At 41.0% G+C, this 27361-nt stretch overlaps 1 protein-coding gene across 1 annotated transcript; it reads left to right on the top strand.

The window, feature by feature from the left end:
* RALB (RAS like proto-oncogene B) lies at positions 1-27316 on the top strand. Its single transcript, XM_066323054.1, has 5 exons — positions 1-159; positions 16414-16570; positions 17699-17907; positions 20613-20790; positions 22915-27316. The coding sequence occupies exons 2-5, from the start codon at positions 16457-16459 to the stop codon at positions 23032-23034; spliced, it is 621 nt and encodes a 206-aa protein (XP_066179151.1). The 5' UTR covers positions 1-159; positions 16414-16456; the 3' UTR covers positions 23035-27316.
* The last annotated feature ends 45 nt before the right edge of the window (positions 27317-27361 follow it).

The following is a 27361-nucleotide window of genomic DNA, read 5'->3' on the forward strand; positions in this document are numbered from 1 at the left end:
CCGGCGAGGGCGGAAGTGCGCGGCGGGGGCGCGCGGGCGGCGGCGCTGCCTCCTCAATGAGAGCCGGGGCGCGGCGGCAGCGGGAGCGGCGGGGCCGGGGCGCAGCCGAGCTGGGAGCCGAGCTGGAGCCGCCGCGCAGAGCCGGGCCTTAGCCCCCAGGTGAGAGCGAGCAGCGACCGCGAGATCCCCACACCCCAACCCCGGGCTTGTGGGGCCTCAGCCTTCCGGGCCCCGCGCCCTCGGTGAAGGCGGGCGGGAGTCGCCGGGTGCTGGCCGTAGCCTGGGGATGTGGCTGAGCCCCCTGTCTCTGCGCCCTGCGGAGAAGGACGGAAGGAAGGCGGGGGGTGCCCGATGGCCACCGGCGGTGCGGGGCCGCCCCTCTCTCCCGGGTGCGTGGGGCGAGGAGAGCCCCACAGCTTCTGCCTGGGGGCTCCTCGGCCGTGGGGGAGCACCGGGCGTGGGCGAAGGGGAGCGGGCGCAGCCGGTGGCCGCCGGGCCTGCGCGGGAGCCGCAGCGGGAGGCGAGAGGCCCCGCTCGTGGGTTCGGCCGCTCCCGCGGCTCCCGGTGGCGCTGGGCTGAGGTGGAGCCGGGGACCGCTGTGGCTCCTGTATCCGAGTGGGACGTGGGGGAGGGAAAGGGCGAGGAGGAGCTGGCCTTGAGCGTTAGTGCAGGCTGCCCTGCCTTCCCTTGGCGCCCTCGGATAAGTGATAACGATTCGTCTGTGGGTGATAAACAGAGGGTTTGGGATGCTGTCAGTCTCAGCTGAGCCAGAAGTTCCTGGGGGATCTTGTTTTATCTGGGTATATTCTCTCTGTGCCCGACTTTATCCTCCCTCCAGCCTTGCCGGTGTAGATCTTGTAGGAGGAGAAGGGTGGTGCTGAGCGTGACCTTACCTGGAGAAGGGCAGGGAGTGAGGTGAGACAAGGCAGCCCAGTCATGTTTCCTGAACAGCTGGTGCAGGCCTAACTTGGTCATTCTGCTGGAGCCCTGTTGAATCGCTTCTGTTCTGAGAACAGGAGACTTAGCCTTGACTGTGCCTGGGTATTTTCGTGGTGGAAGGGAACAAGGAGGCTGCACCTGCACAAGGAGTAGTCTTGTCATTTTCAAAGCTGAAGTGTGTAGTCTGAGTAGTTTGGGGTTTTGCCTTTTTTTTTTTTTTTTTTTTTAACTGTTTTGACATTACTTCTCTGGTTCCAAGATCCTTGTCCCTCTTCTGAGGGACAAGCAGGTGTTTGTCCTCATCCTCAGAGGTGCATGATTTTCAGGAAAAGCTGTCTTTTTTTTTTTTAATGTCTTAAACACTCCCTGCCTGCCCCCCTCCCCTTCTTCCCCCCATTGAAGTTGTCAGAGTGAGAGTAGGAACTATCAACTGGGAACCAGACTTGTGGTTCTTGGAAACGATTTGCTTGAAGGCTGAAAATTAATTTATTACAGAGAATTTAATAGCAACAGCTCAATCTTAGTCGACGTGCATCTTTGTACTTATTCACGTGTAGCAGACTTGCTAGAATAATTTTAACTACGGATTTTTGGTTATGATCAGATAATACCAACTTAATATGGTGGAATATTTTGCATTTATTTCTCTATTAAATACTTAAATTTAGGAGTAGAATAGCCTTCAGACTAGTCCTGTAAACAAGTTTCCTGTGTTAGACTTTTAGTAGTAAATTGTTTATTTTCACTTCTTTTGGAGTAAGCCAACTTGATTCTGTTTTGCATGCCTGGAAGAAAGTGAAGCTGACCTATTTTTGCTAGTGTTATGTATATACTGCAGAAGCATTTCTAGTCTAAAGATTTAGCTGGAATGCTTTACAAAAGCTCTTAACTGAAAGCTTAATTTGACCAGACAATATCCTTTCTTGGCCATCCTTTAAAACTCTCAAACTTGTCTCTAATTGTCAGTGCAGTGGTACTGGAAATCTGGGTAGAAGAGCAGTTGAGGCATTTTGATCAAATCAAGTCAGTAGTGATGGGACACTGCCTGAACAACTTGGATGCGTACACTGAAAACCTGGATAGTTTATAGTTTCTGTGATCTAATGCCTCATTTGGGCTTTAAGTTTTTTCAGCTGCTTAATTGATTTTGCACCTACTGTTATTTGTCCAAATGCTGGATAAAATGACTTGCTTCTCTAGGAAGTGTTGGGGTCCAAGCTTCACATGGAACAAAACTGTCCTGTGAACAGAGCAGAAGTGGCTGCATGAAACAGCAGAACAAGCTCTGGCATCATGATTTGGGAATCTGGTTCATAGTTTGTTCTTGTCTTGTAAACCTGTTCACTTTCCATGCAGTGGATAATAGCATGTTAACTCAATCATTTCTTTCTAACTAGATTCAAGCTCCATGTGACTGATTAAATGAATTGCTTTCTATTACACAACCAATTCTTGTGAATTAATAGCCTCTCTTAGGAGGAGTACTGTGGGAGCCTGTTTCTCATGACAGCTGTGCAGGCGCTAGGCACCCATGGAGTGCAAGTGCACAGTGGTATCCAGACCAGCAGTGCCTGAGGTCAGTTGGTGTCTTGTGCCTGCTGCTGCAGCAAGCAACTCAGGAGGGCAGCAGTGGTGTCTGAGGGTTTGAGTGAAGGGCAGTGGCTGGGGGGACACAGAAGTAGATAGATAGGGGTGCTTGTTGCTTTTCACTTCCTCTGTGCCTGATTTCAAGTAACTTTGCGTGACTTGACTTGGAGAGGAGATGATCCAGGTTATATAGCAATTTATATTCTCAGACGCATTCTGTCTTGAGCTGGAAGTATTATCCTGCTGATAAAAACCTGCAGGTACTAGATTTTCTCTCTTCATCCACCTTTGAGCCCCATATCTCTGTAACTATTCTGCATCACTGTCAAGGAGTGATGATAAGGTTCCATTGCTTGTTACCTGCTATTGCTTGGAGCAGCAAGGTCAGCACTCTTGGCTGTTTCACTTTCCTAGTGATAATAGTCAACTTTGTGGCTTTTGTTATATGATGCAGTTGATGCTTGGTAAGAGGCTAAAGCACATGTATTTTAAAAGTCCTTAATAGCTGCTAAGGAGCAATAATTTTGTTGGTTAGCTCTTTTAGCCCATTAAACAGAACTAACCAACTTTCCTCCTTGCCTGCCCCAGAAATATCAAGTTGTCTTGTCATTTAAGCGAGATAAGTCTGCATAACTCATGCTTTATCTCTTCATGTTCTTCCAAATACTGCTTTAATACTAATGTTAGAGGATCTGTTTCGTCTCTTGTGCTTGAGGTGTGCAAATATGTTTTTCAAGACTTGTCAAAATGAAAGTCATGGAGTCGCGTAATGTGAGAATGTTATTTAGGCTGATGTGTAAGTAGCTACTTGATTCTTTATGGTAACAAAGTGCTTGCTTAGAACTTCAGCTCTTTTCTGTGGAGCCTTGAGCCCGTGGCCTTCCTTGCTGAAGCTGTTGACAAAGCAATAATGGTTGATTACATGAATATGAGACTTAAAGGAAATGCAGTCCTGACTAGGAATCTTTGCTGGATCACAAGTCAAAGACCGAAAAAATCGGTTCAGGGATTATAAGCATTTGTTAGAGTCTTAATCCTGTCAGCTGTTACTTTGTGAATTAGTGATGCTGTCAGTTGAAGTGATTAGTGTGAAATGTTTTAGGCCACTAATAATGCGGTGAAGCTGGAGTTTTTAATATGTTCTTCTTAAATTTGGAATGTGTCAAAACTAATCTGAAGTCAAAGCATAGAACTGGAGAGCTGAGAACATGCTGAGTTAAGCAGATGCTGTGATTTCTCTGGTTTCTAGCTCTTTCTGTATATTTTTTTACCTGTAGTGAAACATTATTTTTCAGAAGAGTGCTGAAGACCTAGACTTGGCCCCTGTTTTGGGTGGGGCACATTAAATAATGCTTTCAACTTGGATTTAATATTGATGACTTTTCATTTTTTTTCCAAGCTGGTGGTTTGAATCACAGGTTTAACAGAGAAAAGAATCCCACTTTATAGGCAGGATTTTAATAGAGTACTGCATTACAGGATTATACTTAACATGACAAAGCACTTTAAAAGATTATTTATAGGAACTACCTGAACCCTGGACTTCATCCTGCAGAACACACACTAAGTGGCTTTTTTTTTAAAGTAGGTGTTTATAAGGTTTGTGCTACCCTGCTCCAGAGGACGCTGTCTTGAGCACCAGTCTAAAGCAGACATTTAACAACTGAAGCAGTTTTAGATCAAGTTGCATGCTACTTGCCTCAGCTTTCCAGAAAAGAGGTGGTTTTGCTAATTGGGGAAGCTGTTCCCTGATGAAAAGGAATTAATTGTAAAGTATGTCATGATCTGTGATACAGCCTTTCCACTAAACAGCTGCTGCAGTAAGAAACTCCTCTCCATGATGTTACTCTTTTGCTATTTAGTATTCTTGGCTTACTGTGAGATCTCATTCTGGGTAGGCAAGGAATTGTCATTAGTGTATTCACCAAAAGGTCTCACTGACTGACTATTATGGCAGCTTTCTGCTTTTACCTGCCATGTCATAAAATAGACTAGCCAAGAAATTTAAGGAAATGGTGTTTCAAAAGACAGCACCAGTTTCAAGCACACATTCCTATCTCTCTTTGCACTTTATCATGTTTCAAAACACAGTTTCAGAATCAATTTAATTTTTTTTAACAATTCTGCAGGCGTTGGAAATTTACTTTTAAGTTTGTCTTATAAGGCAAACTAAATTCAAAGTAGGCTTTATTGATTGAATCTTTTCTGCAGTTTTAATATAAGGAAACTAATGAAAAATTATTGGGCAGACCAATTGGTGGTGATACTGTGCATCTTTATCTTCATTTAGCTTGTAAAATCAAGTAGTGCTTGATTTTAAAAGTCAAGCAGTGTTCTTGTCCAACTCCTTTCCTTAAGTATTCAAAACCATCTTTTAATATCCTCTAATATAATAATATAACAGGGGCCATAACAAAGCATGAACTTGTTATACTCTTGTAAATAACTATTAGATAAGGTTTCTAATTAAGTGTTAGTCATGAGGATTGGCTTTAAGTTTTCTAGCTCTGCTGTACTACTTGTGCAAGTTGAAAAATGGGCCTTCCCACAAATAAGATTTGTAGTAACTGCATTGCTGGGCACAGACTTAAAGTTGCTGAGGATGGAAGACATTTGTGGAGACCGCCTAGTCCAGTCCTCCTGCTGACCCATAAACTGCTTCATTATCATCTACAGGCAGAGCTTTGTGCACTCTAGCTTTTCTCACGGGAAAGACAACTCTCCTGCCTTGCCAGTCTGTCCTAAGGAGCCTGTGGCCATCCACACAGCAGCACTGTAACCATGAGAGCTGTTCCAGCTCATCTCTGTGATCCCAGTGAGGTTCTAATCCCTGCAGCTACACAGACCCCCGATGTCTCCAGCTCATTCCCTGTACTGCATTCATTAGTGTATGGAAGCACCCTGTTGTGCTCATTTCCCAGGAAAGGCACAAGCTGTGAGTTGAGCTGGCTGTGTGTCAAAATAGTAGTTTTTTTTATTCTGGTAAAGTGCTCTGCAGAGATAGGAAATGTCTCCAGGAGCACACAGGAATAAATGCCCAGTTTACATTCTGCACTAGTTCTGTATGTTCATGTGATCTGTCATTTGCTAGGTCATAAAGGGAAGTGTCCTGAACTAAATGTGTCCTAGTTCTCTGTGTTGAAGTCAAGTGGTTCTGAGTTAATAGTCTGCCATCCAAACTCAGAGTTACCAAGCATGTTACATTGTGCCACTCTTGCTCCTACGGCACCCTGGAGGCTGTGTTGGAGAGCACACATTTGGCCGTAAATGCTTTTATGGTGGTAGGCACAGCACTCCATGGGGGAGACCAAGGATGGCACTTCTCCCGTAAGTAAAGCTCTCCACAGCCTTCAGTCTTCTTACCTATAGGAATACTGAAATTGTGTAATACCCCTGTACTAGAGTAACAGTCCAGTTCCTATTTGAAGATAGAAATACTGCTTTTGACTTTGGTATAAGGTATATTAATACAGTAGTCTGAAAAACTGTCTGTTATTGAAAACATCTGTTCCTTGTCCAGTAGAAAGGCAGCTTCTTGCATGTGCAGAATATCGTGGTATGGGATTCACTCTACCTGACTGGGGAAACTGTAGTAAAGAAATCTATTTAAAGGTGATTTAACACAACACCTGAATTATGAGTACTAAATGTGACTATTGTTGCTTTGTCTGATGTAAATGCATTGATTAAAAGATGGAGGGAAAGGTTCAGTGCTTGGCACTTGTGTGATGTTGCCTGATTGAGAGAGGTTAGTGGCTCACAGTACACATCTGTGAACCCTTCAGTGAAGTGCTTAATATAGTGGAAGTACTTTCATGGGCTACAGGAAGATGATCCCTGAGTGCTCCTAGGGAGCTGGGATTCTATGGTTAAGAGTGAGCTCAGGATTGGGGATCATTACTTGCCTACCTGCATCAAATATGGTCCCAACAGGGCTCATATTTCCCCAAATGGAAATGTGAGTGTACTGTTTTGAAAGCAAAACCAGCGAGAGACTCCAAGTCAGAAATAACAATTTAATAGGAAGGAGGAAAAAAAGTAAAATAAAATAAATAAAAAGTAATAGTACGAAAGACCTTGACAGAGTCAGAATACAACCTGACACCCTGTTAGTTAGGATGGTGGAAGCAGTCCAGATGAAGTGGTCTTGTTGAAGCAGAGATCCCATAGAAAGTTCTGGTAGCTCTTGTCCTTGGGAATCCAGTGGTAAGGGCTCCCTGTGCTGTCCCAAATCCCAGATTATACCCAGGTGGGAACACTTGGCTCCTCTCCCTGGGTGGAACATCTCACAGTGGGCTGATATCATTCTATGAGTCCTGCAGTGGGTTCTTGATGGCCCATTGAACAGAGAGAGCTCTGGGAGGGAGTTACCCATGAGTCATGGGGCAAGGCATTGATGGGGCCAGTAACAGAACGTAGTCCAGAGGGAGGGGGCAAGGGAAACACTGCCCCACCTGGTTTCAACAGCTCATGAAGATGGTCATAGAATACATGCTTTGGGCACATCTTACATTGTAACCTAGGACAGTGAGCATGAGACCTGAAGTTCAGTTTGCAAGCAAGAAATGTAATTGTATGGGCAGAGACAGTTGCTTCTGCTGGTATTACCTAAATAATGTTTCAACTTGTGGTTTATCCCAGACATCCAGTTCACTAGGGAAGCATGATCTAGTGAGATACATCCTTAGGGGGAGCAGCAGTAGCAGCTTGTGGTCTGTCTGCAGTGTCTGGTGCAATGTTTGAGACCAATGGGTTCAGTCTGACAGCCCCAGGACAGGGTAATAGTAGTGGAGCTCCTGCAACTCTGCAGCACACTTCTTGGTTGAATTGGCATTTGTTAGAGTTTGTAAAATCAGTGCTACTGATAGCTTTCTTATGGATTATGTATTTGCAGCTTTTTCACTGAAACCATGTTATAACCTCGTACTGAGGTAAAATTTTGGTAAATTTGAGCTCCAATGTGCCACTTAAGGCACTGATTGTGTGATCTGAGATGTTTGACATGGCTGTTGTATTTGTTAGGCTCCTGGAGATCCAGTTAAAAACTGGTATGAGATTAACTATCTGAAGCATGTCACCACTGTCTCTTAGTGGTTTGATGGACCTCATGTATGCTGTGTATCAAAGATGGACATGTTTCTGCATGGGTGAGCTTTCAAAGGAAGTATAGTTGAAATACACTGCGAGTCAGTGGGAGTGAGGCTGTTGAACAAGTCTGTTGCCTGAGTGACACTTTTCTGGTATGCACCAAATTAACTAGTGTGAACGGTGGTGTCATAATTCACCTGAAGTAATTAGACAAGTAGACTGTTATCACCACAAGATTAATGGTTAATGGTATTAACTCAGTCTTTGTGTTTGTAGAAGATTTCTGTCAGGTTTTCCAGCAAGGTCTTGCAAGGTGGGAGCAACGTGGTAGATCCCTCTCTGCTGTTGTCTGTCTGCAATATGTCTTCTGTGTCTTAATATGAGGCTTGGAGGCTTTCTGAAAGTACTTGGAGAGGTCTGGCTAGATAACTCCCTACAGAAGAAGTGGTTTTAGCTGTAATGGCACTACTGTCTTCTAACATTCACTCTAGGTAACATTATCTTGCTGAAATAAAGAGCATGTTCTATCTGGTGCTATATAGGCTCTACTAGTTGTTCTGTACTGAGTAATACGGAAAATAATGTGGAGAGTGGTTTCTTTTCCCCCCATAAAACTCTATGTTACTATGATGCTTGCAGTGCTATCTGTGCAACAGTGAGGCAGTTTTATGACTGTACTGCCTACATGCAATGGCAGTCTCTTGATACTGTTGATACCTGGCTATTAGGAGCATTAGCTTTATAGCATGACATTGAAACCTTATTTACTTAAATATAGATGTATGTGTTTTTTGTCAGGGGGGCAGGGGGAGAGTGTGCTCCAGTGCCTTAAAAGCACTGTTTGAGGGAAGTCCTTTTTTGTCTCTGAGCTACTGCTCAGAAACAAGTTACTTGGCTAGTTTTCTTTTACTCTGATGGAATTCTAAAAATAAACAACCAACGAAGACCAAGCGAACAACAGCAAAAACAAAAATCCCAGAAAAAAATCCCAAACAAATTCAGATAGTAAAGTTCCTTAGGAACAGGGATATATATTTGCTTATATTTCACTTCAGCATAAAATCTGAGTTTTAAAGGGTTGTTTTAAAGTGTTGCACTTCAGAGCAACTGATCAGACTGATTCTTCCCTGTGACTAAATCTTTGAAGGTTACAACCTTGCTATAGACTTGGAGAAGGATTTAGTTCCAGTTTTCCTTAGACATCAAGATAATTCTTAGCAGGGTTATTGGCTTGAGATTACTGGTGACGTGTAAGGTAATGTCTATTTGTAATGACTAATCTAGAATGGTCCTGTACTGAATGATGTGAGAGGGCATATATTTAAGAGTTTCATCTTGTAAGTAAATGTAAATTAAATATCATCAGATTTGCTTTCCAAGCTGCACTGATGCATCTCTGGAAACATGTAAGAAGAGTGGGGCTGTGCCTGGCAAGGATGGAGGGGATTGTGGAGAATGTGAGTATGTACAAGTATTTTGTACTTAAAACAGATCATTGTTGTGGTAGTCCAGATCTGAACAGAGCCTTAAAAGATGGAATTATCCAAGTCTAGCTGTAACTTGTTGGAAAGAGCAGCGTGCTTTGTTGGACAATGATCGGTTAAAGGAACAGTGCACTTGGGAGGCTCTTGTTCTTTCTGTTGTACATAACTGTAGGTGCCAAAAATATTTTGTATACTAAGTCCACTCTTCTCAAAATCACTTGAAGTTATTAAACTTTTTTAGTCTTAAGAGCTGGAGATGTCTTTGCATGTAAATGTGTGGAATAGTGAAAAGTAAGATATGGTATGGAGACCAGGGTCACTAGTAGTGATTCTTAATCCCAATTGGCTAGTATCCAGTGATTGGCAGTCTGATACTATTGATACTGTTAGAATATTGTGGTGTGATATCTATGCCCTCTTCATGCATGCAGAGAGGACTCCTGATCACAACTGTATTAAAAATACTGGTTTTATACTCCCTGTGATATTTTCCACATGAACAAGTCTTAGTGACTCTCCTGCAGTACAATTTCATCTCACAGTCTGCAATCTTTCTTATTATGGAGGTTAATACTCCAGTCTGATTCATTTGATGAAAAACAATTCTGAATTGAAATGGTTCTTCAATCTGTGCCTATCATTTTCCCAGCCTTGTAGGAGAAGAATAATGACCTGGCTTCAGGTTCTGGCTTAACCTTTGGTTTAACCTGCTGTAACACAGTGAACTTGCTAGTCCTGGCCTTGCTTCATGTGTCTGTTAGTTAGCAGCGTATATGTGGCTCCTGCCAGAGCATATTTGTGACAGCCAATGTCTGTAAGTGTACACACAATTCTGGGGGGGTTAGGCAGGATTAGTAACTCATAATAATTGACTGAAACAGGTGTAATGTAACTTTCAGTGTATCAAGTAAATGTATTTATTCTGTCGTTTTTTCCTGCAACATTTGGAGATATGGTTGGTGCCACTTTGAACAAGAGTCTAGCCTATATAAAGAGGTTAGATCACTTTGTGTGTACAGAGTAAAGTAGTTCCTTGCCTTAAATTTTTACTTTTCATCCTGATATTATAAAGTCTTAAGTTCTCAAAATCTATTTTGAGTTTCCTGTCCAGTGCCCTTATCGTGGCAACTGCAAGTCTGCTAGATCTTAGGGAGAGAAAATCCCTGATTACCAAAAGCAAATCTGAGGCTTGGGTTTCACTCCAGTGTTCAGCCTGGCCACTGCATCCAGGAGTGAATTGTGAACAGTGTCAGGAAACTGCCCTGTTTCTGCAGCAATATAAATGACTGTTTGGCTGCTGTAGTTCCACCTTCTTTGGCCTTAGTTGTACAAACTGTTTTTCACCCTTCACATCAGCTCTGAGGTGTGTGGCCTTGCAGATGTGACTGGCAGGCCTGGTGGGCTGTGCTGAGTGGCTCTGCTGCAGGAGGAGATGGGCTGGAACAGGCAGGGACAAGGAGAGGGGACTGGGGGACAGGGGATGGTGATGGCAGCATTGGGTGATATAAATGGGGACTGTGAAGCTGCCCCAGTGTGCTCTGCGAGACACCTCAAGCTGAATGAATTCCTTGATCCAATTAAACATGGCCCAGAAAAATCTATAAGCACTACTGAGAAGGTAGAAATGTCCAGCATTACATGGGAAAGGATATGAGGATATCCCAAGCAGGAATTTCTACCAAATCCATCATGATCTCTGTTTAGCTTGGAAACCGTTAACTGGATATATGCCAAGAGGTAAGATATTAGCACAACAAAAAAGGACAGAGTAGCATTTGTAATTTTTCAGCCTACATATCCTAAAATTTTCAGAGGCATTAAATATGCCACTTAATCTCCAGTGGGTTTTTTTAGTTGAATTACCAGTTGGAGCATTTACAGTCCATTTGAAGCTAATGGAATTTCAGTACTTAAATATTTTCTGAGTAACCTCAGAATGGCTGAGGAGCTCTTACAGTTCATAGCTCAGTGAGATTGTTAATTAGTTTTGTGATCCAGGGAATTTCTGTTACTGCATTCTTGTGGGCATATCACAGAACCAAACACTTCAAAGCCTCTAATTCATATTCTGATAAATGAGGATCACTAAAATACTGTTGCAAAACCTTGTTCTTTCTGTGCTTGCTTTTGATGACATCATATTTAGGTCTTTATAATAGGTTGAATACCCAGATTTTCCTTTAAAAGTAGATATCTGAAAGGTCTAACAAAGCTCCTCTGTCAAGCTATTGGGCTAAGGGTTTCTAGAATCCTGTTTTAAAATTCGAAGAATGGCTGCTTTCAGTGGCAGGATAGCAGTGAAAAGAAATGTCCAAAGATATCAGCTGCACAGCAAGAGAACAAGGGCTGATCTCAGCAATTTTGAGCTTAGAGCTTTATTTCAGTTTTAAATCTCAGACTGAATGAAAGAACTAGCAGCCAGTCCAGTTAAAGCCTTTGGAGGGTCTCAGATTCTTTTATTACAACAGCAGAATATTTATTGGAAAACAGGTAGACTTAGTGAAGCTTCTGGGGGTTTTTTTGTTTGTTTGTTTTTTGTTTTTCCTTATGTACTTGGGTGGACTGTAGCAAAGTTTCTTTCTTGTGAAGTGACAAGAGCTTTTTCCTTTAAGTGTTCGCAGCTGTGGTGTGTTAATGCATGTAAAAAACCCAGCGATGTTGAAGTGTGGTCTGGTTTGAAATCCGTGTAGTTATTCAGTCACAGTCTTTGAATCTTGGTATTAAGTAGACCAGTCCTGTTTGTAAACTGCCTTCTGAGCAGTTTTACTGTTTTGGTTGAGAAGAGGGTGGAGAAAAAGCAGTTTACTAAGCTGTTTATAAACAATTGCCTTGAAGTGCTCAGTTTTGAGGGACCAGCCAAGAATGACCCAGCGTTGTTCAGGGGGCTTTATTAAACTGCAGAAATTGTAATCTATACAGATAAGTCAAGGGAAGGCTGAAATAGCTGGTGAGTTTAGGGTTAGATATCTTACATTAAGGGTGACATGGTTTGAGTAGTCCTGTGGCCAAGAAGAGATCTTCAGAAGTCTAAATCAAAACAGCTGATTAGTAACTCCTATAGTTTGAACTGTAGATTCTGTGCTTCATGTGAGCAGCCTGTGGCTGGTGTAACCTTCCTTTCTTGATCTGAAGTACATCTTTCACCAGCATCACAAAGCTCCTATTGTGCATAGGCTGTGTGTTACCTATTTTAGGATAAATGCAGCATTATCAGTCAGTGCCTTAGTCCTTATCTTTTAAAGTGGATGAAACAGGTAATTACTTCTATTTTCTTAAAGAAGAAAGACTGCTAGAAAAGGTTTATTCTGACATGGGGTCTATCTAGCAGTTTATTTCAAAGCAGGATGAATGGTAACCGGAAGAAACAACCTCTCCTACCTCACTCCCCAAAATAAACTTTCAGAAGGTTTGGGGTGTGATTTTTGTTTGTTGTTGGGGTTTTTTGGTTGGTTGGTTTTTTACAGCTTATGACACTTAGCATATGAAGTTCAACATGGTGTCATTAAACCCGAGGGTAAAATGACAGATGGAAATTAAAGGGATTGACTGACTGCCTAATGGATTGCTTCTTGTCCTGTCAGAGGAGGGTGAATTTTGCTGGAAAGTAAACTATGCCCAAACAAGAAGTAAAGAGCAATAGGGGAGACGAGGCATCTTACACAGCATTAGGTGTCTTGTCTGAACAATTACTCATCTTCAGCAGATGCAGTAAGACCTTCTGGTTGCATCTATGCCCCTTAAACTGAAAGGACTTGAGTAATGTTTTACAGCAACTGCAGTTGTCACAGGTTCTTCTAGACACTGCTCTTTTTTGGAGAAGTGGTTGGATTTCCCAAGACATGTTTTTCTGTGAACAGATGCGTTAATGTCAGTGTCTTGACTGCCGCAAAGATGCTTAATGTACAGAATAGGAAGAAGATTAATCTTTGCCTACTCAGAGATAACAGAGGAGAGAGCTTCCACTTGTGTTAATAGAGATTTTTTTAAACTTTTTTTTTAAACTTTTTTAACCTCAAGGAACTGTTAGATGTGAGCTTTGAACCATGTTGTGTAAACTGTTTCTTGGGCTGCAGAGGTGGAGATAAAAATAAACAGTTGGCTCCAATGCCTTCTCTTGTTGTTTTACTAGAATATTCGTATTATAATCTCACTGTGCCCCTTTCTGACCCAGTGATGTGCTGTTAGCCTGTTGTTCTGTAAGTACTGGTACTTCTGCACTGAAACTGACAGTGTTAATCCTGTGTCACACTGCTTCAGCCTTGCCTTGTCCTCTGTTCTTGCCTCTGCACTGCTTGGCTATTCTGGGCTGGAGAGGGCCACGCTCCCTCTGGTGCCACCAAAGAAGAGCTGCTTTGTGTGAAGCTTCTGGGACCTCATGAGTGCACACTGCACAGGGTCTGTATTGTGAGCATACTGCTGCATTCACAAGGTTCATGTAGTCCTGATCCTCTGAAATATTCAAGTGGCACTTGGAGCAGTTCTGCAGAGAAGATCAAGTACCTTGGCCATGAAGAGCTTTAGATGCAATCAAACTGTAAATTTTTATGCTATTGGGTGGGGTTTTTTTAATATTATACTTTGATTATCAATCGGGTAATACTGTAAGGCTGACCTTGCAGTTTCTACAGGCTGTTGTTGGGGTGGAATAGAGAAGGAAGGACTTAAATGCTCTCTCCCCTTACCTCTATGATGAACTGAATCAAGCTTCTTGGTATTTTTCCTAACAGACAGCAATTCATTTACCATGACTATGTAAAGATGTGGTATTTGTATTGACAGGACAGAGAAGTCTTTTCTCTTGGCTATTAGTAAATTATGCCTTTATTGCTGTTCATAGCACAGCACATAGGACTTAGTGCTGCTGCCTATTACATATTCCTAAGTTCGTGATGCCAGAAAAATGTCTAATTTGAAAACTTTGTGTAGGATATCTGATCAAAGAATACTCACAGGTTAAAACCAGTCACAATTATACTGAAGAGTAGCTATGGGTCACAATCCAGAAAGCAGCTTATCTACTACTGTGAAAGCCAGACTACTCTTGAACTAAGACAAAACAGCATTCGCTACAATTTAAGAGCAAGCTGTGTTATTTCTAGAATACTTAAAAGTTCCTGAACTATCTCATTGTGTGGCCAATCTGTAGCTCTTGTTTCTTGGGTGTTTATGTTCAAGCAAGCTGAATTCCAGTTTACCATCTGTAGCCATGTGGACAATAGGCAAAGCAACCACTTCTGGAGGTCAGATGGTACCTGTTGTGTTTTTTTCACATTCCCTTGGCAGGGAAATATTCTCTTCCTCTCTTGTTGCTCTGGTGACTAAGAGTTAAAAATCAATGTCTGTGGCAATGGCTGAATTTACTGTCCCCAACAAATGTGTGTTTGTCTTGTACAGGGAGAACCTATGGAGAAGCTGGAATTGTCACGCCCCATTTCTATACTAAGGAGTGTCCAGGATGAGGGAGCTGATATATAACATAATAGAGAAGATTACCAGAGGAAAATATCTGTCTTCACTTACCAATGTTTATCCCAGAATGAGCATTTAAAGATGATTAATTTGCATTGTTGTGCTAAATATATATGTAGCAAACAGGTGTGAGTAAAAAACTCTGCATGGAAAAATACTGCTGCTCAGATGTTTGAAAATGCTGTCCTGAGGGCACTTCTTGATTGTTGGCATGTTTGTTCTTGTATGCATGAGTCAATGAGTACTTAGTTTGATTTGTTGCTTTTCAGAACATTAAGTCATGACAAGGGGAAAAAAATAGTCACAATCAGTGTACTCCAAGGGCAGTTGTCCAGACTGGTCATGGAATTGTCAGTCTCAGGGCACATAAACTGCATTGCTTGGAACAAACTGCTTTCAGGGGAAGGTTTGGACTGGACAGTATCCAAAGTTCTCTTTCCAATAAATAATCCTGTGGTGTGTTTGTAGGCTGATGATCCCTGAGTCTCTTGTTAATTTTGTTTAGGGCAGCTGGTTGTCCTGAAGGTTTTTTTAATATACTACTCAGTAACTTCTACTGTTGGCCTTGTGTTTCCATACAGTAGCACTTGATGATGTGGCAGCTGCAGTGTTTTTCTAGAGTAATTGTTTCCAGGTAAATTTGAGACTCCTGGAAGGTCCATTGCTCCTGTGCTTCTGGAATAAAGTGTGCTGCTATAAATCAAGGCTGGTACAGCCACTTCCTGTAGCTGTGTTTTCTGAATGGTCTGCTGGTCTCCTTACAGCTCCATGCCAGGATATGAGCAGCTGGGGTCCTTTCTGGTGCTCTGAGGACGCAAGAGTCTCTATCCTGCTATCTCCTATATACATGTCATGTATCTGAAATATTAATGTTTGGGGTTTTTTCTGTGTGGGAATCCTGACTGGTGTCACATCTTTGTTTGACTTATTTCTGCTTTTATCTTCAGTGTGCTGTCCTTAGAGATGCTACTCTGTGCTAATCAGTGTGGCAGCTGCTGCTTGTGCTTTTGGTACAACTACTGTGTCCAGCTACTCTTAAAAAATCTCAACCAACCAAAAAAAGAAGCAGTATTATTTTTAAGAAGCCTCCAGCATTTAATTACTAGGCTTGCATAACACACAAACAGAGGCTTGTTAGCTAGGGCTTGTTTATTGAAGCTTACTCCTTTATAGCTTAGCAACATCAGGAGAAGAATAGGAACTGAGATTTTTTTTTGCAGTAAAGCAGGATTTTTTTTTCCTAAGCAAATTAGATTTGCAGCATCAAAAGGCAGGAAGAGTGTAAAATAAATGCTAATGCCATGTCATAAGACTTTCTGCTAGAAGCTTTTGCAACTTGTTCCTGCCAATTTACTGTGTATCTCTGCTGTTTTCTTAGCCCTCATGGGGAGAAGATCAAAAGCCAGATTTCTGCCTATGAGCAGATCTAAGGTATAGCTTAGTATCAACATTAAAGAAATATTTTAGAAAGGTGCAATGCTTTATAACAAGAACAATAAAAGCCACTTAATTTCATGTCATTTGAGAAAGAGTGCATTTTTCTTTAGAAACTGCTCTAGACAGTAGTCTTGTAGGCTGGGTTTGCAAATAAGAGTAGCTCGTTAGAAACCTTTGGCACTTTTATTAATCATACTGTTGTCACAAATAGAAGGGATTTGTTTTAATACCTTGTCCTATTCATTCTTCAGGCATGGTTTGCATGCCAGTGCATTGGAGTGGCCCATTCTTTGGGCTTGTGGGGCAGGGTATTTATCTGGTCCTTTGGCACTTGTGAGACACTTTACCTGCATGCTACCCTGATGTTGTGAATGTCATGGATGAGTGACTGTGCTGCTTCTCTCTGCAGATCTGATTGGTTGCCTGGCACTTGGTCTGTGCCAAGCAGGACAATGGCTGCCAGCAAAAGCAAGAACCAGAGTTCCTTGGCCCTCCATAAAGTAATTATGGTTGGCAGTGGAGGTGTGGGCAAATCTGCACTCACACTTCAGTTTATGTATGATGAGGTAAGTAAATTTGGTTCAGCTTCTCTTAAAGCACAAATTCATATGGCTTGCTAAGCATTTTTTTTGTAGGATGGGAACTAAATGTGAGAGCAAAAGACCTGATGACCCAACTGCCTAGAGCAGGATGTAGAAAACTGGGAGATGTGCCCTCTGGGAACATCTCTGGCTAAAAGTGACAAAATTAATGCTTATTTGGGAAAGGATGGTCTTCAGAAGTCATTCATGATGTACATGTGCTTGTGTACAGAAGCTGTTACTACTTGGAGTTGAACTTTAATTTTGTAATTTAGGTCAGTTAAGGCTGAAGTCAGAAGTAAACATTCTAGCTCATTTAGAGCCAGGTGATGGAGTGGGCATGTTCATAGCATGAATTCTTCCATAGTGGTATACAGGAAGCTAGATTAGGCAGCCCATGCTAGTATGTGAAAGAATACATGATCCTGTAGTTCAAAAGTTAGCATTTATCTATAGGTTGTCCACACATACTATAGAAGTGTAAGTATCTGAACAGGTGATGTAGTCATTAATGAAAGCCAGCCAGCTTAACTGGCCTTAATTGTTGTGTTCTGAGGCTGAGAGGCTGTTTACCTCCACTTCTCTCTGGGTGTGTACTGTTGAACTCAGCTGAACTGGCAGTGGCTCTGTGGATCTGATCAATACTGAATGAACTGAAGTATGTGCGTGTGTAATTATGGAGCAGGCTTTCATGTTCAGCAGCTGGATGCTCTCATCTACACCTGTTAAAAGTTCAGATACCTGTACCTGAAGTATATTTAAATGCATTTTCTTAAAGAGAGAGATCTAGATAATGCCAGCAGATTGCTGGTAACTTATACTGCAACTGTGTTCTTAAATTTTGTACTGAAGTTGCTGAACAGTGTTTCGTGTAGCAAAACTTGACTAGGCAAATTGGCTCTTTGATGTATTAAGGGCCTAAATAATTTGCTTTTAATAGTAAAACTAAAAAAAAAAAAAAAAAAAAAAAAAAAGAAGTGGTGTAACTTAGTGGCTGACTGAATTATGAGAAGATTTTGGGGAATTTAAATGTCACCGAAGTGAAAGAAGGAAGACGGACAAATACTGAGACTATTTGACAGTAATTCTAAACACTAATCCCTTTCTTGTCAGTTTGTAGAAGACTATGAACCTACCAAGGCTGACAGCTACAGAAAGAAAGTAGTTCTGGATGGTGAAGAAGTTCAGATAGACATTCTGGACACAGCAGGACAGGAGGATTATGCAGCTATCCGAGATAACTATTTCCGCAGTGGGGAAGGGTTTCTTCTGGTCTTTTCCATAACAGAGCATGAATCCTTCACAGCAACAGCAGAGTTTCGGTGAGTAGTTTCTCTCCTAGGCAGGGGAAATTATCCAGTTCCTATGTTGCTCTAACAACTCTGCCTAAAAACTGCAGCTCTTTTATTCTTTGTCTATTACCATTTGATCAATGAAAGTGACACCTGACCATTTTGCTCTCAGTAAATGATAATCTAAACTACAGTATTCAGCCTCTGGCTTTAGTTGTCTTCATACCTGCAACTTATGAGTACATTATGCCAATAGCAACTTCAGGCAAGTAACAGATTCTTGGACTCTTAAAACAGGCATTTTCCAGCCAATTTTCAGTCTTAATGGATGTGAAGTTTAATTATCTTAAAACAGTACTTCTGGAATTAAGTCTGACTTTTGGCCAGATTTCAGACACAGTATTGCTTACTGCTAGAAGCAGGTGCTCTAAGGAAGGGAAGGATTAGCCTCCACTCTCAGGTATGGATTGGTGCCAAACAAGGGTTGGCAGCCAAGCATTGCTATTGTATTCCTAGAAAGACACACAGCAGTAGTAAGCACTTCCATTTTTCTTTTTGGGATTAGCAGTTCTGATGTAAAAATTGGCACCAGATTGACCACAGAAACTGCTTGTGTAATGTGAGGGGGGGTAAATAGAAAAGGATTTAAACCACTGCTCTGGTTTTAGGATCTATGTAGCCACATTCTTCAGGGCAAGTGTTTTAACTCTATTTGATAATACCTGTTGCCTCAGTAGAAGGTAAACTGGAGATTGCCTGGAACAGCAGTATAACTTGAATGAAAACTTCCCAAAGCATATGGGAAGTTTAGGAGTTCCTTATGCTTGTCAGAATAAAAGCTCTTTATCAGTCTGCCTTTTGTTCCCTTTGCTTCAGTGGTACAAGGTTAACAGATACTAACTGGTAATGGGAAGTGCTGTAGCTGGGGACACTTATTTCTAGGTTTTTCTTAAAGCTTGCACTCCAGAACTTTGGTCCAGGTTCTTAACATAGCATACTGTTTCAACAGTAGTGGAAGACCATAAAATCTTTTATGATAAAAATACTGTTCCTTCTTATGTGACTGTGTTCTGCTTCAGAAGGCTGACAGTCATGGGACACAGAACCAGACCTCAGTCTGCTCTAACTGGAGCTCTGAAGGGAGCCAACAGTTCAACTGTTACAGGACTACAAAACTGAGTACTAGGATTCTTCTTAATGTAAGATGGAGGAAAAGGTCAGGTAACACTCAACACAAAGAAAATGACTAGTGGAAGCACGTGGGTTTGGCTTATGTGCCTAAGTGAAATATAATGTTAAATCCAAGGCTCTGAATGAAAAAGAGTAGGAGTATTTATCTTGGCAGTTCAGTTTTTTTGTCAGACTTCTGTAACTAGGTTAATGGTGTGTTGGTTCAAGATTCCAGCACAGTGAAACAATGAAAAAGCAATGCTAGCCCTGAAGATGGGCAAGAAAGGCCTAAGAGCTTTGTGATGCAGAATCTCCTACTTTTCAGTGGTTCAGAAGTAAAACAAATAGTGAAATTAGTTAAATGGAATATTTAGACTGATGTGCAAGAACCAGCTCCTTGGTCCAGGGAGGAGTGTGGAATGGGCAGTATGAATCACGGGCATCTCAGGCCAAACTGCAGATTGGTATTATTGATCCCTTAGGTGCCAGAATTCTAATGCTATGAAAAAGTTGAATACTGAACAAACTATAGGCTTGTCTTTAAACCCTAGCTTTCCTGCTGATGCTATGCATTCAGTGTTTGCTTTCAGTGCCTCTATAATCTGAAAATGTGTGAAGGTGCAATTAAATGCAACAGCAGATTGTCTGCTTCAGTGCTAATGCTATTTTAGAGTCTCATGTACTCTCCATACATTGTTGTTTTGTAGATGGAAAATGCAGGCATCTGAAGTAGTGTGGTAATTCAGTGAGATGAGAGGGTGTAGCACTGTGCCCATGCCTCGTTTAGCTCTTCTTCATAACAAAATGAAGCAATCTGAAAATAGTTTAGAGTGGTAGAGTTCTTCCAGCATCCTAGATGGACAGCAGCATGTCTCAGTTTGGTTTAAACTTGTGTTTTACCCCACTAACAGCAGAGACTGAGAACATGCAACATCACTCCATCTCCTTTCCTGGAGGCCAGTATGTCCTCTTAGCATGACAGGTTAATGCTGACAGTTGGAATATCTTCCTGGAGTTTTTGAAGGAGGAAGGTTGCTGGCATTTTAGTTAAGAACTGTGTAGTAACTCTCCTTTGGGTAAAGTTTAGGTAGCCACGAGGAATGATCTCTGCCAGCTAATCAGGCTGTTTGCAACCTACTGCCTTGGCAAAGACTTGATATTGCCCAGACCTGTATTGAGATGTGATGCAGACTGTGAATTAAAGATGGTGACTGAATGCCAAGGTGGAACTTGGCAAACATGGTACTTGTACTGTTTTCCTCATTCAAATGTGAACTGCTGCTGCCAGTTACTTTTCTGCCTTACTCTTCTTTCCTAGAGCCTGATTACTCACTAACTAAATGGTAGAAGTGCCTTCCTGGAAGTGTGAGGCTTTCAGTAGTGTAAAGCCTTAGCATTATTGTGCTAATCTTTCAATAATTTTAAAGTGTGTGTCCAACTGTTGGGAAATACCCAGCTGTAAACACTAATAATGTGCAGACCACTTGATCCACTCCACATAAGTGTGGGAGTTTTGTTGCTACTACTAACACAGATATTTTTATTTTGAATACTTAATGCATTAGGGAACAGATCCTGCGTGTGAAGGCTGAAGAGGATAAAATCCCTTTACTGGTAGTGGGAAACAAATCTGACCTGGAGGAGCGCAGACAAGTGCCTGTAGAAGAGGCTCGAAATAAGGCAGAAGAATGGGGGGTGCAGTATGTAGAAACCTCTGCCAAAACTAGAGCAAATGTAGATAAGGTAAGATAAATGATACCTGCTCAATTAGATCATCGCTACTTGTTTAGTAGCTGACTCTTGCTGGGACAAAAGCAAGTCCAGGGTTTTTATTAAAAAAACCCCAAAAACTAATGAACTTACTGGAACATGTACACTTTAGCACATACCTAGCTTAGGGGAACCTGAGATCTGGAACAAGTTAAGGCTATTGTCTTGCTTAACCGTTTGTACTTGAACCAATAGTTTTTCAGTAGTACTTTGGGTAAATGGTTCTAAGGATTCCCTAATATGTTAATTTGTTTGTAGGGTGTGTCCTTAAAACACTAATAAATAACAAGCTATGGACACTTAGAAATTGTTCCCCCTTTCCTATAAAACTACATAGTGTGGTTAATCTTAAAAATTTTATTGTTGTTTTCTGCCAAGACTAGTTTGAATTGTGAGAATAACTTTTTGTTGTGTTCCTGTCCTGTTTTGACTTGTCCTTGGTGGTATAGGACAGTTATTCTCATATTATCCTACTGCTGCTTTCTTGCATAAACAGTAGTGGTGGGATATTCTAGAAGAGAAATGAATTATGACTTTGGAGTGTTCGTCCTATATAAAAGAAAAATCAATTTCAATCATCCCCTTTGTTTTGTTTGTAGTGGGGACTTCTTGAAGAACAGGGTGCCTTTTTACTTCAGCAGTACACAGATGATGATCTTAAATTACTACTTGCACCCAAAGGCCTCAAAATGTGTCTTATGAATATACATCTGTTTAAAGATTACAAATTTTAAGCAGCTTTGTCTTTGGATAAAAAGCACTTGCAGCTAGCTGTACTCTTTAAGTTCTTCTAGACAGCTTCCTATTTTTCTGTATTAGTTCACTAGTGGAAATGCTGTTGGTGCACAAGTTACTGGCAGAAACTCCTTCTCTCATTAAAACTGCAGTATATGGAACTCCTGAACTGAGCCCTTTTGGTTTAAACGATGTGGCATAATTTCAGTTTGGTAAAGAACCATTCTGACATGCAGAATGTCACCAGAAAGTCACCCTCAGCTGCATAAACTGGGTGAAGGAGGGAAACATGAATATTTAGACTTACTTTAATTTGTAAGCATCTCATATTGCTAATGAATGGCTAGCCTATTCTATATTTGGACTAGTTTTCTGATCAGTTGGGATTAACAGCAGTGGAGCTGTGTGTCAAGTGTACTAGTATGGTGATCTCAATTTGCTGTTACAGGTCTTCACTGGCTAGCTTGTGTGGCATACTGCTTATCCTCTCTATAAGCACTGTTTGGTGCATTGTACAAGATATTTTTCTTTGTGGTGATTGTGTGTTAATACTGTGGCAGAATAAAAAAAAAAAGAGGGTTTTGAATTATAAAGTAATCTACTTTTGATCAGTACCATGGTCTTGTTTCCAAGTATCAAAAGCTTGGGAGTTCCCCATTTAGAAAAAATCACAGTGTAGTTCTTCAGAGTGATACTAAACTCTTGTTGTGTAAACCTAAGAATAATTTTAAGTAATAAAATAAAATTATTTTGAAATAATCCTAAAAATAAATACCCAATAACTGTACAGCAAAACAGGTTTTGCATCTGAAATGGTATGTACCTAGATATCAGAAATACAGGGGTCAAATTGCCTAAATTTTGGATGAAAAAAATAGAGAGACATGAAAGGAAGCATGACTTTCTCTGAATTTTTCTTGTAACATAGTTTTGGGAATTTTTTGTGCCCTGTCACTTGAATGCTGCACTTTTGTAATTATAAACCAAGTAGAGTAGTAACCACATGGAAAGGACTGGACTAACTTCTTTCCATTGTTAACAGCAGTGGAAGTGTTTGCTATATGCAAATGTTCTCATGAGCTCTGAATGCTACTTTTGTGCTACTTATGGTATTCAATAAAAAGCTCTTAAAACAGGGCTGTTGAATTTTTTTTTGATAGGTAAGACTGTGCAAGTTTTTGTCACTGCTTGACACTAACATAATTCTGATCTTGAGTTTGTCACAGGAATCTTTATCTAGACTTAACTTCTGCTGTGTTGAGTACAGTGTGGTTCTGTCTTTATTTGCTGCTGCATACAGTAGGTTTTATCTGCTTTCTGGTGGCTGATCTTGTTTAATCTTACTTTATTTTTCCCTCCTAGGTATTCTTTGATTTAATGAGAGAAATAAGAGCAAAGAAGATGTCTGAAAACAAAGACAAGAATGGCAAGAAAAGCGGCAAGAACAAGAAAAGCTTTAAAGAAAGATGTTGCTTACTGTGATGCTTTGGAACTGTAAATATCTATCTACAGGTGGCATGGATAAAATACCACTAAGGATATAGGGCTGGATTCATGAAAGGAAGTCTGTATTGACTCCTTTATCTTTTGCTTTGCATATCACACCTTCAAAATGTGAAAACAACTTTGCAACCATTTCCGGTATCAAACAAAACCTTTGCCTCCTTAAACTGAAATGGGCTCCATCTTCCAACTTGCAAAACTAGAAATAATTTCAGAACTACAATCCTTCTACTTGGTTACACAATGTACTTTTGTATTAACTTCCTTCTAATGTTTCTCTGTGTTTCTCTTGAACCTCTATTGGCCTTAACAAGCACAGCTGTTCAGGTTCAAACAGTTTTTCCTGCTGTTGCTGCCCTCCTTGATGGTGCAAACTGCAGAAAGGCTAGATGACACCTAGTGAAGGGTTTGAGTCTCCATTTTCTCTTAGTTGTCACTGATATTTCTTACACTGAAATCTGCTGACTTCCTCCCTGCACTCCATGTAAGAAATTGCAACTGACAGTTGAGAGCCAAGTCAAAACAAATTCTGTGTTCTGATTAGTCAATACAGCATTCATGAATCAAGCCTATGGACTCAATTATTTAGGAAATGCAAAAATTGATATTTAAATACAGGCTAGATGCATTCCCTGCTGGGGTCTGTCTTCTCATCCTTAAATTAGTGGTATGGGGTGAGAAAATGACTGTAAGCCTTTCTTCAAAAGGAATAGTATTATCACCATCTCCCTGAAATGCTGTCCTGGGTTTCTTCCATGTATTGTGTCTCGACTCAGTTACACTCTACATCTATCATCCTTCTCTTCCCTTGTACTGGAATAGTGGAAATAGGTGTTGATTTAATCAGTTATGTTTATATTGGAACACTTGTGATGATAATGTTGGAAAGTGAGAACATCTGCATCTGTCTCCTGTCTTGCTGAAGATGAAAATGTTCAATAAGGGTGGGTCCCATCACACAATCATGACCTGAATTGGTGAGGCATATATGCTACCTCTCAATGATTAGCTGGCTAGTGAGCTGTACGGTGTCAAAAAGCAAATTAAGTTAAGCAGTTGCCACATCTCTTACTCACTCTTCATTTTTATATGTACCATTTCTGATGCACAGCAACCTAGCACATGTTGAGTTTTGCTGTCAGTTATGCATTTGTGGTGTTATCTGTTCAACAAAAACTGCAGGTTCTGTTGTCAGCTAAATGAAATGGACTTTCTGATGCAGTTTAAATTAAGTGCAGTTGCCAAAAATCACTTCTGTCACTGTGGAAAAGAACTTTCTTCTGGTTGTGGAGTTTGTCAATGAGTTATGGCTATCTTCTGCCTCCAAGGAGTAGAGAAACTTGAAGAGTAACTGTATCTTGCTGGTAACTGGATGCTTAAAAAACACAGTTGCTTGGTAAACATAATCTAAATGGTTGTTCAATGAAGCTCACTGCAGCACTAAATTAACTAATGGTGTTTCTTCCTGAGATGGAGTAGTGAATACTGTTCAGTACTTAGTGTTGTAATTTGAGGTTGAAATTTTTTTTTCACATGTACTAGATTGCTTTTGTGCATTCCATCTCTGAACATTGAAAAAAGTAAGATGTGATCTGTATCAGAACCTCTGTTGACCTGAGGTTTCACAGGGACTTATCTCAAACTCACTGTCTTCCATAACTAGTTCATCTTGTCAGGCAACTCATTGGATTGGGGAAACTGTACTAAATAAAAGGTGCTGTAATCTTCATTCTTGTCAAATTAAATTCCTTCTTTGTTACTATTATCTTGTATGGGCAGAAAGAATAGTTAACCAGCTCTGGAACTGCTTCTCTGTGAACAGTGTAATTAATTGTGAAGTTGGCTTTGTAATACCCAATAGTGTTTTGAAGCAGAAGCTGGAAGCCTGCTGGCTAACAGAACTTGTCACTTGAGCTGTGTCATCTGTGTCTAAAGCTTAAGCACCTAATAGGTCACTGGAAGCTCTAATACATCTAACAAAGTTTCCTCTTGAACTTCCATGGATAAAGTCCATTTCTGACTGTATATTGTGCATACAGCAAATGAATGTCTTCTTCTGGAGGAAGGCAACTCAGTTAGGTTTGGTTTTAGGTGAGACTTAAAGGTTAAGTCCTTAATTAATCTAAAGGATAAACAACAGTTGAGTTCACATTACAAGCTTATCTAGGTCAAGCCCCTCCAAGGTGGGTTGTAAAATGTGTCTAACAAAACTGTCCTTGCTGTATGAATAATGAATTCAGCAAAGCTCACAATGAGCAGCTCAGCTGTATTGGCTCAAGAGCCCTGCATGCCTTGACCCTTGATCTCTAGTCTTAAAATACCTGACAGTATTTGATAGGACAGATGAATTCCTTCTCAGAACAGCAAGTCTCTCACTGGTGTTCTTACAGTCCATGTGCTGTTTTCACTCAGGTTATTTTTTTTTCTCCAGCTGATAAAGCTATGCCACTGAGGTGGACCTCCTTGGAAGGTGCTTGCTGCTTCATGGCTTGATGCTGCATCTCTTCAGTGTTCTGTTCTTGTCACCTGCTCCAGAAAGACTAGGCCTGGAGACTAAATAAAGCAGCTTTTCAGTGTTCCTCTCCTGTACTTGTGACAAACTCAGTCTAACTTGCCAGTTACAGCTGAAAACACAATAAACAAAGCAGCTACCTTGCCTACTTTGGAACAGTGGGCAGCAAGACTTGTACCAGGAAGGCAATAAAACTGGTCTCCTGGAATGGAATCCTGTTGCCTCCACCTCACGGTGGACATGCCTGAATGTATGCCCTTCTGAATAGGGGCAGTATGATCTGGGGATTCTTGAATGGCTTCCAGGTGTACTTCACTGGATATCAGTGGGCATCAGCATCAGGTGGGTTAAGTGGAGTTAATATAACACGGCACAGCATCCTGTGAGCAGTGTGAATGGAGCTTTGAGTAACTGGGGATCAGGTACATCAAATAAGGGATGACTTTGGCAGCAGGGGGTGTGTGGCTGCCTGCTGGCCCTGCTGTGTAGCTGAGGAAACTGAAGGCTGAATTGAAGCTGACGTATTCTATCAGCCTTTGCATGTTGGGTAATTAAAAACCAAGACTTTTCTTTGTTGGTATAATGTGCTCTTAAATCATTCTGGAGCATGGCTGTAGGCAGGTAACTGGATATTTGCAGCTGGAGGTCATGCAAGACTTGACTATGCACTTGCACTTAAACATTCAAGTATTATTCTTGCGCAATGGCTTAACATGAAGTCAGGGAACTGTTTACTGCTACGTGCAATCTTCCATATGTGGCTTAGCTTCAAGTGCTCCAGTTTTCCTTCTGGTCTGAGCAGAGCAAACAAGCCCCTGTTATAACAAGGGCTAAGTCATTCTATGAAGAAAAGCAGGTTAAACTCCAGGACTGCAAAGGCAGACTTGACTCTAGTAGAGGAGCATCTCTCCAGGTGGGAGTACAGATGCAGCATGAAGTGTGTTTTCAATGACTTGTGCCATATGTGTTCTTACACAGACTGATACACCTCTACTGCAAGTTCTTGGCTTGATGAGGAGAAAGATGTATGCATACATTTACTGGGCATTAAACTTCAGTAAGATGTTAACCATCTGAAATTCAGGCACGTTGAGTCCTGTCTGGCTTAAGTATAATGCTCAAGAGTACTTCAGGTCTAAGGTACAAAACTACAATCTGGAATGTAGTAAGAGGTATGTAGGGGGGAAATGCATCTAGCTAAATGCTCACCCAGATCTTTTTTTAAAGCTTTCCAAAGCATTAACCTAGTTCTTGGGCCTGACAGGTCTATCAATTCTTGTTCAAAAAGAGAATACTCTTATCAGTTCAGCTCAGAGCTTATGTAGACAGAAGCTTTCCTTAATTGCTGTAAGCATATGTTGCAGTGTTCACCTCCTGTTGACTTTATAGTTTGGAGAAGGAGGGAAGAGGAACAAAAAAAAAAAAAAGCTATGATTTTCACCATAATCTCCACACTTCATGGAAATGGCAGGTGTTCCTCTTGGGAGGGGAAGGTGTTATCTCTAACACCAAGTGAGAGGTTTAGTGTAGAGGAAGTGATTGTGATTGCAAGACTTAATGAAACTGCCTCTAAACTATGTATGCTATACTATATAATGTAAATTCTTATTTTTTCCTTACATAGCTTCAGAGCTTTGTCTCTAACTTGCACAAACATTTTTAATGTCTGTAAAATGGTCACTTTTCATTATCATGCTAATACAACTGATTTGTATTACTATTGATAATAAAAAGAAAAAATGAGCTTCATATTTGTTTGTTATTGATTTTTACAGCATTCTAAAAGCATGCCTA

The sequence above is a fragment of the Sylvia atricapilla genome, chromosome 7 (assembly GCF_009819655.1).
Source record: "Sylvia atricapilla isolate bSylAtr1 chromosome 7, bSylAtr1.pri, whole genome shotgun sequence".
Taxonomy (NCBI): domain Eukaryota; kingdom Metazoa; phylum Chordata; class Aves; order Passeriformes; family Sylviidae; genus Sylvia; species Sylvia atricapilla.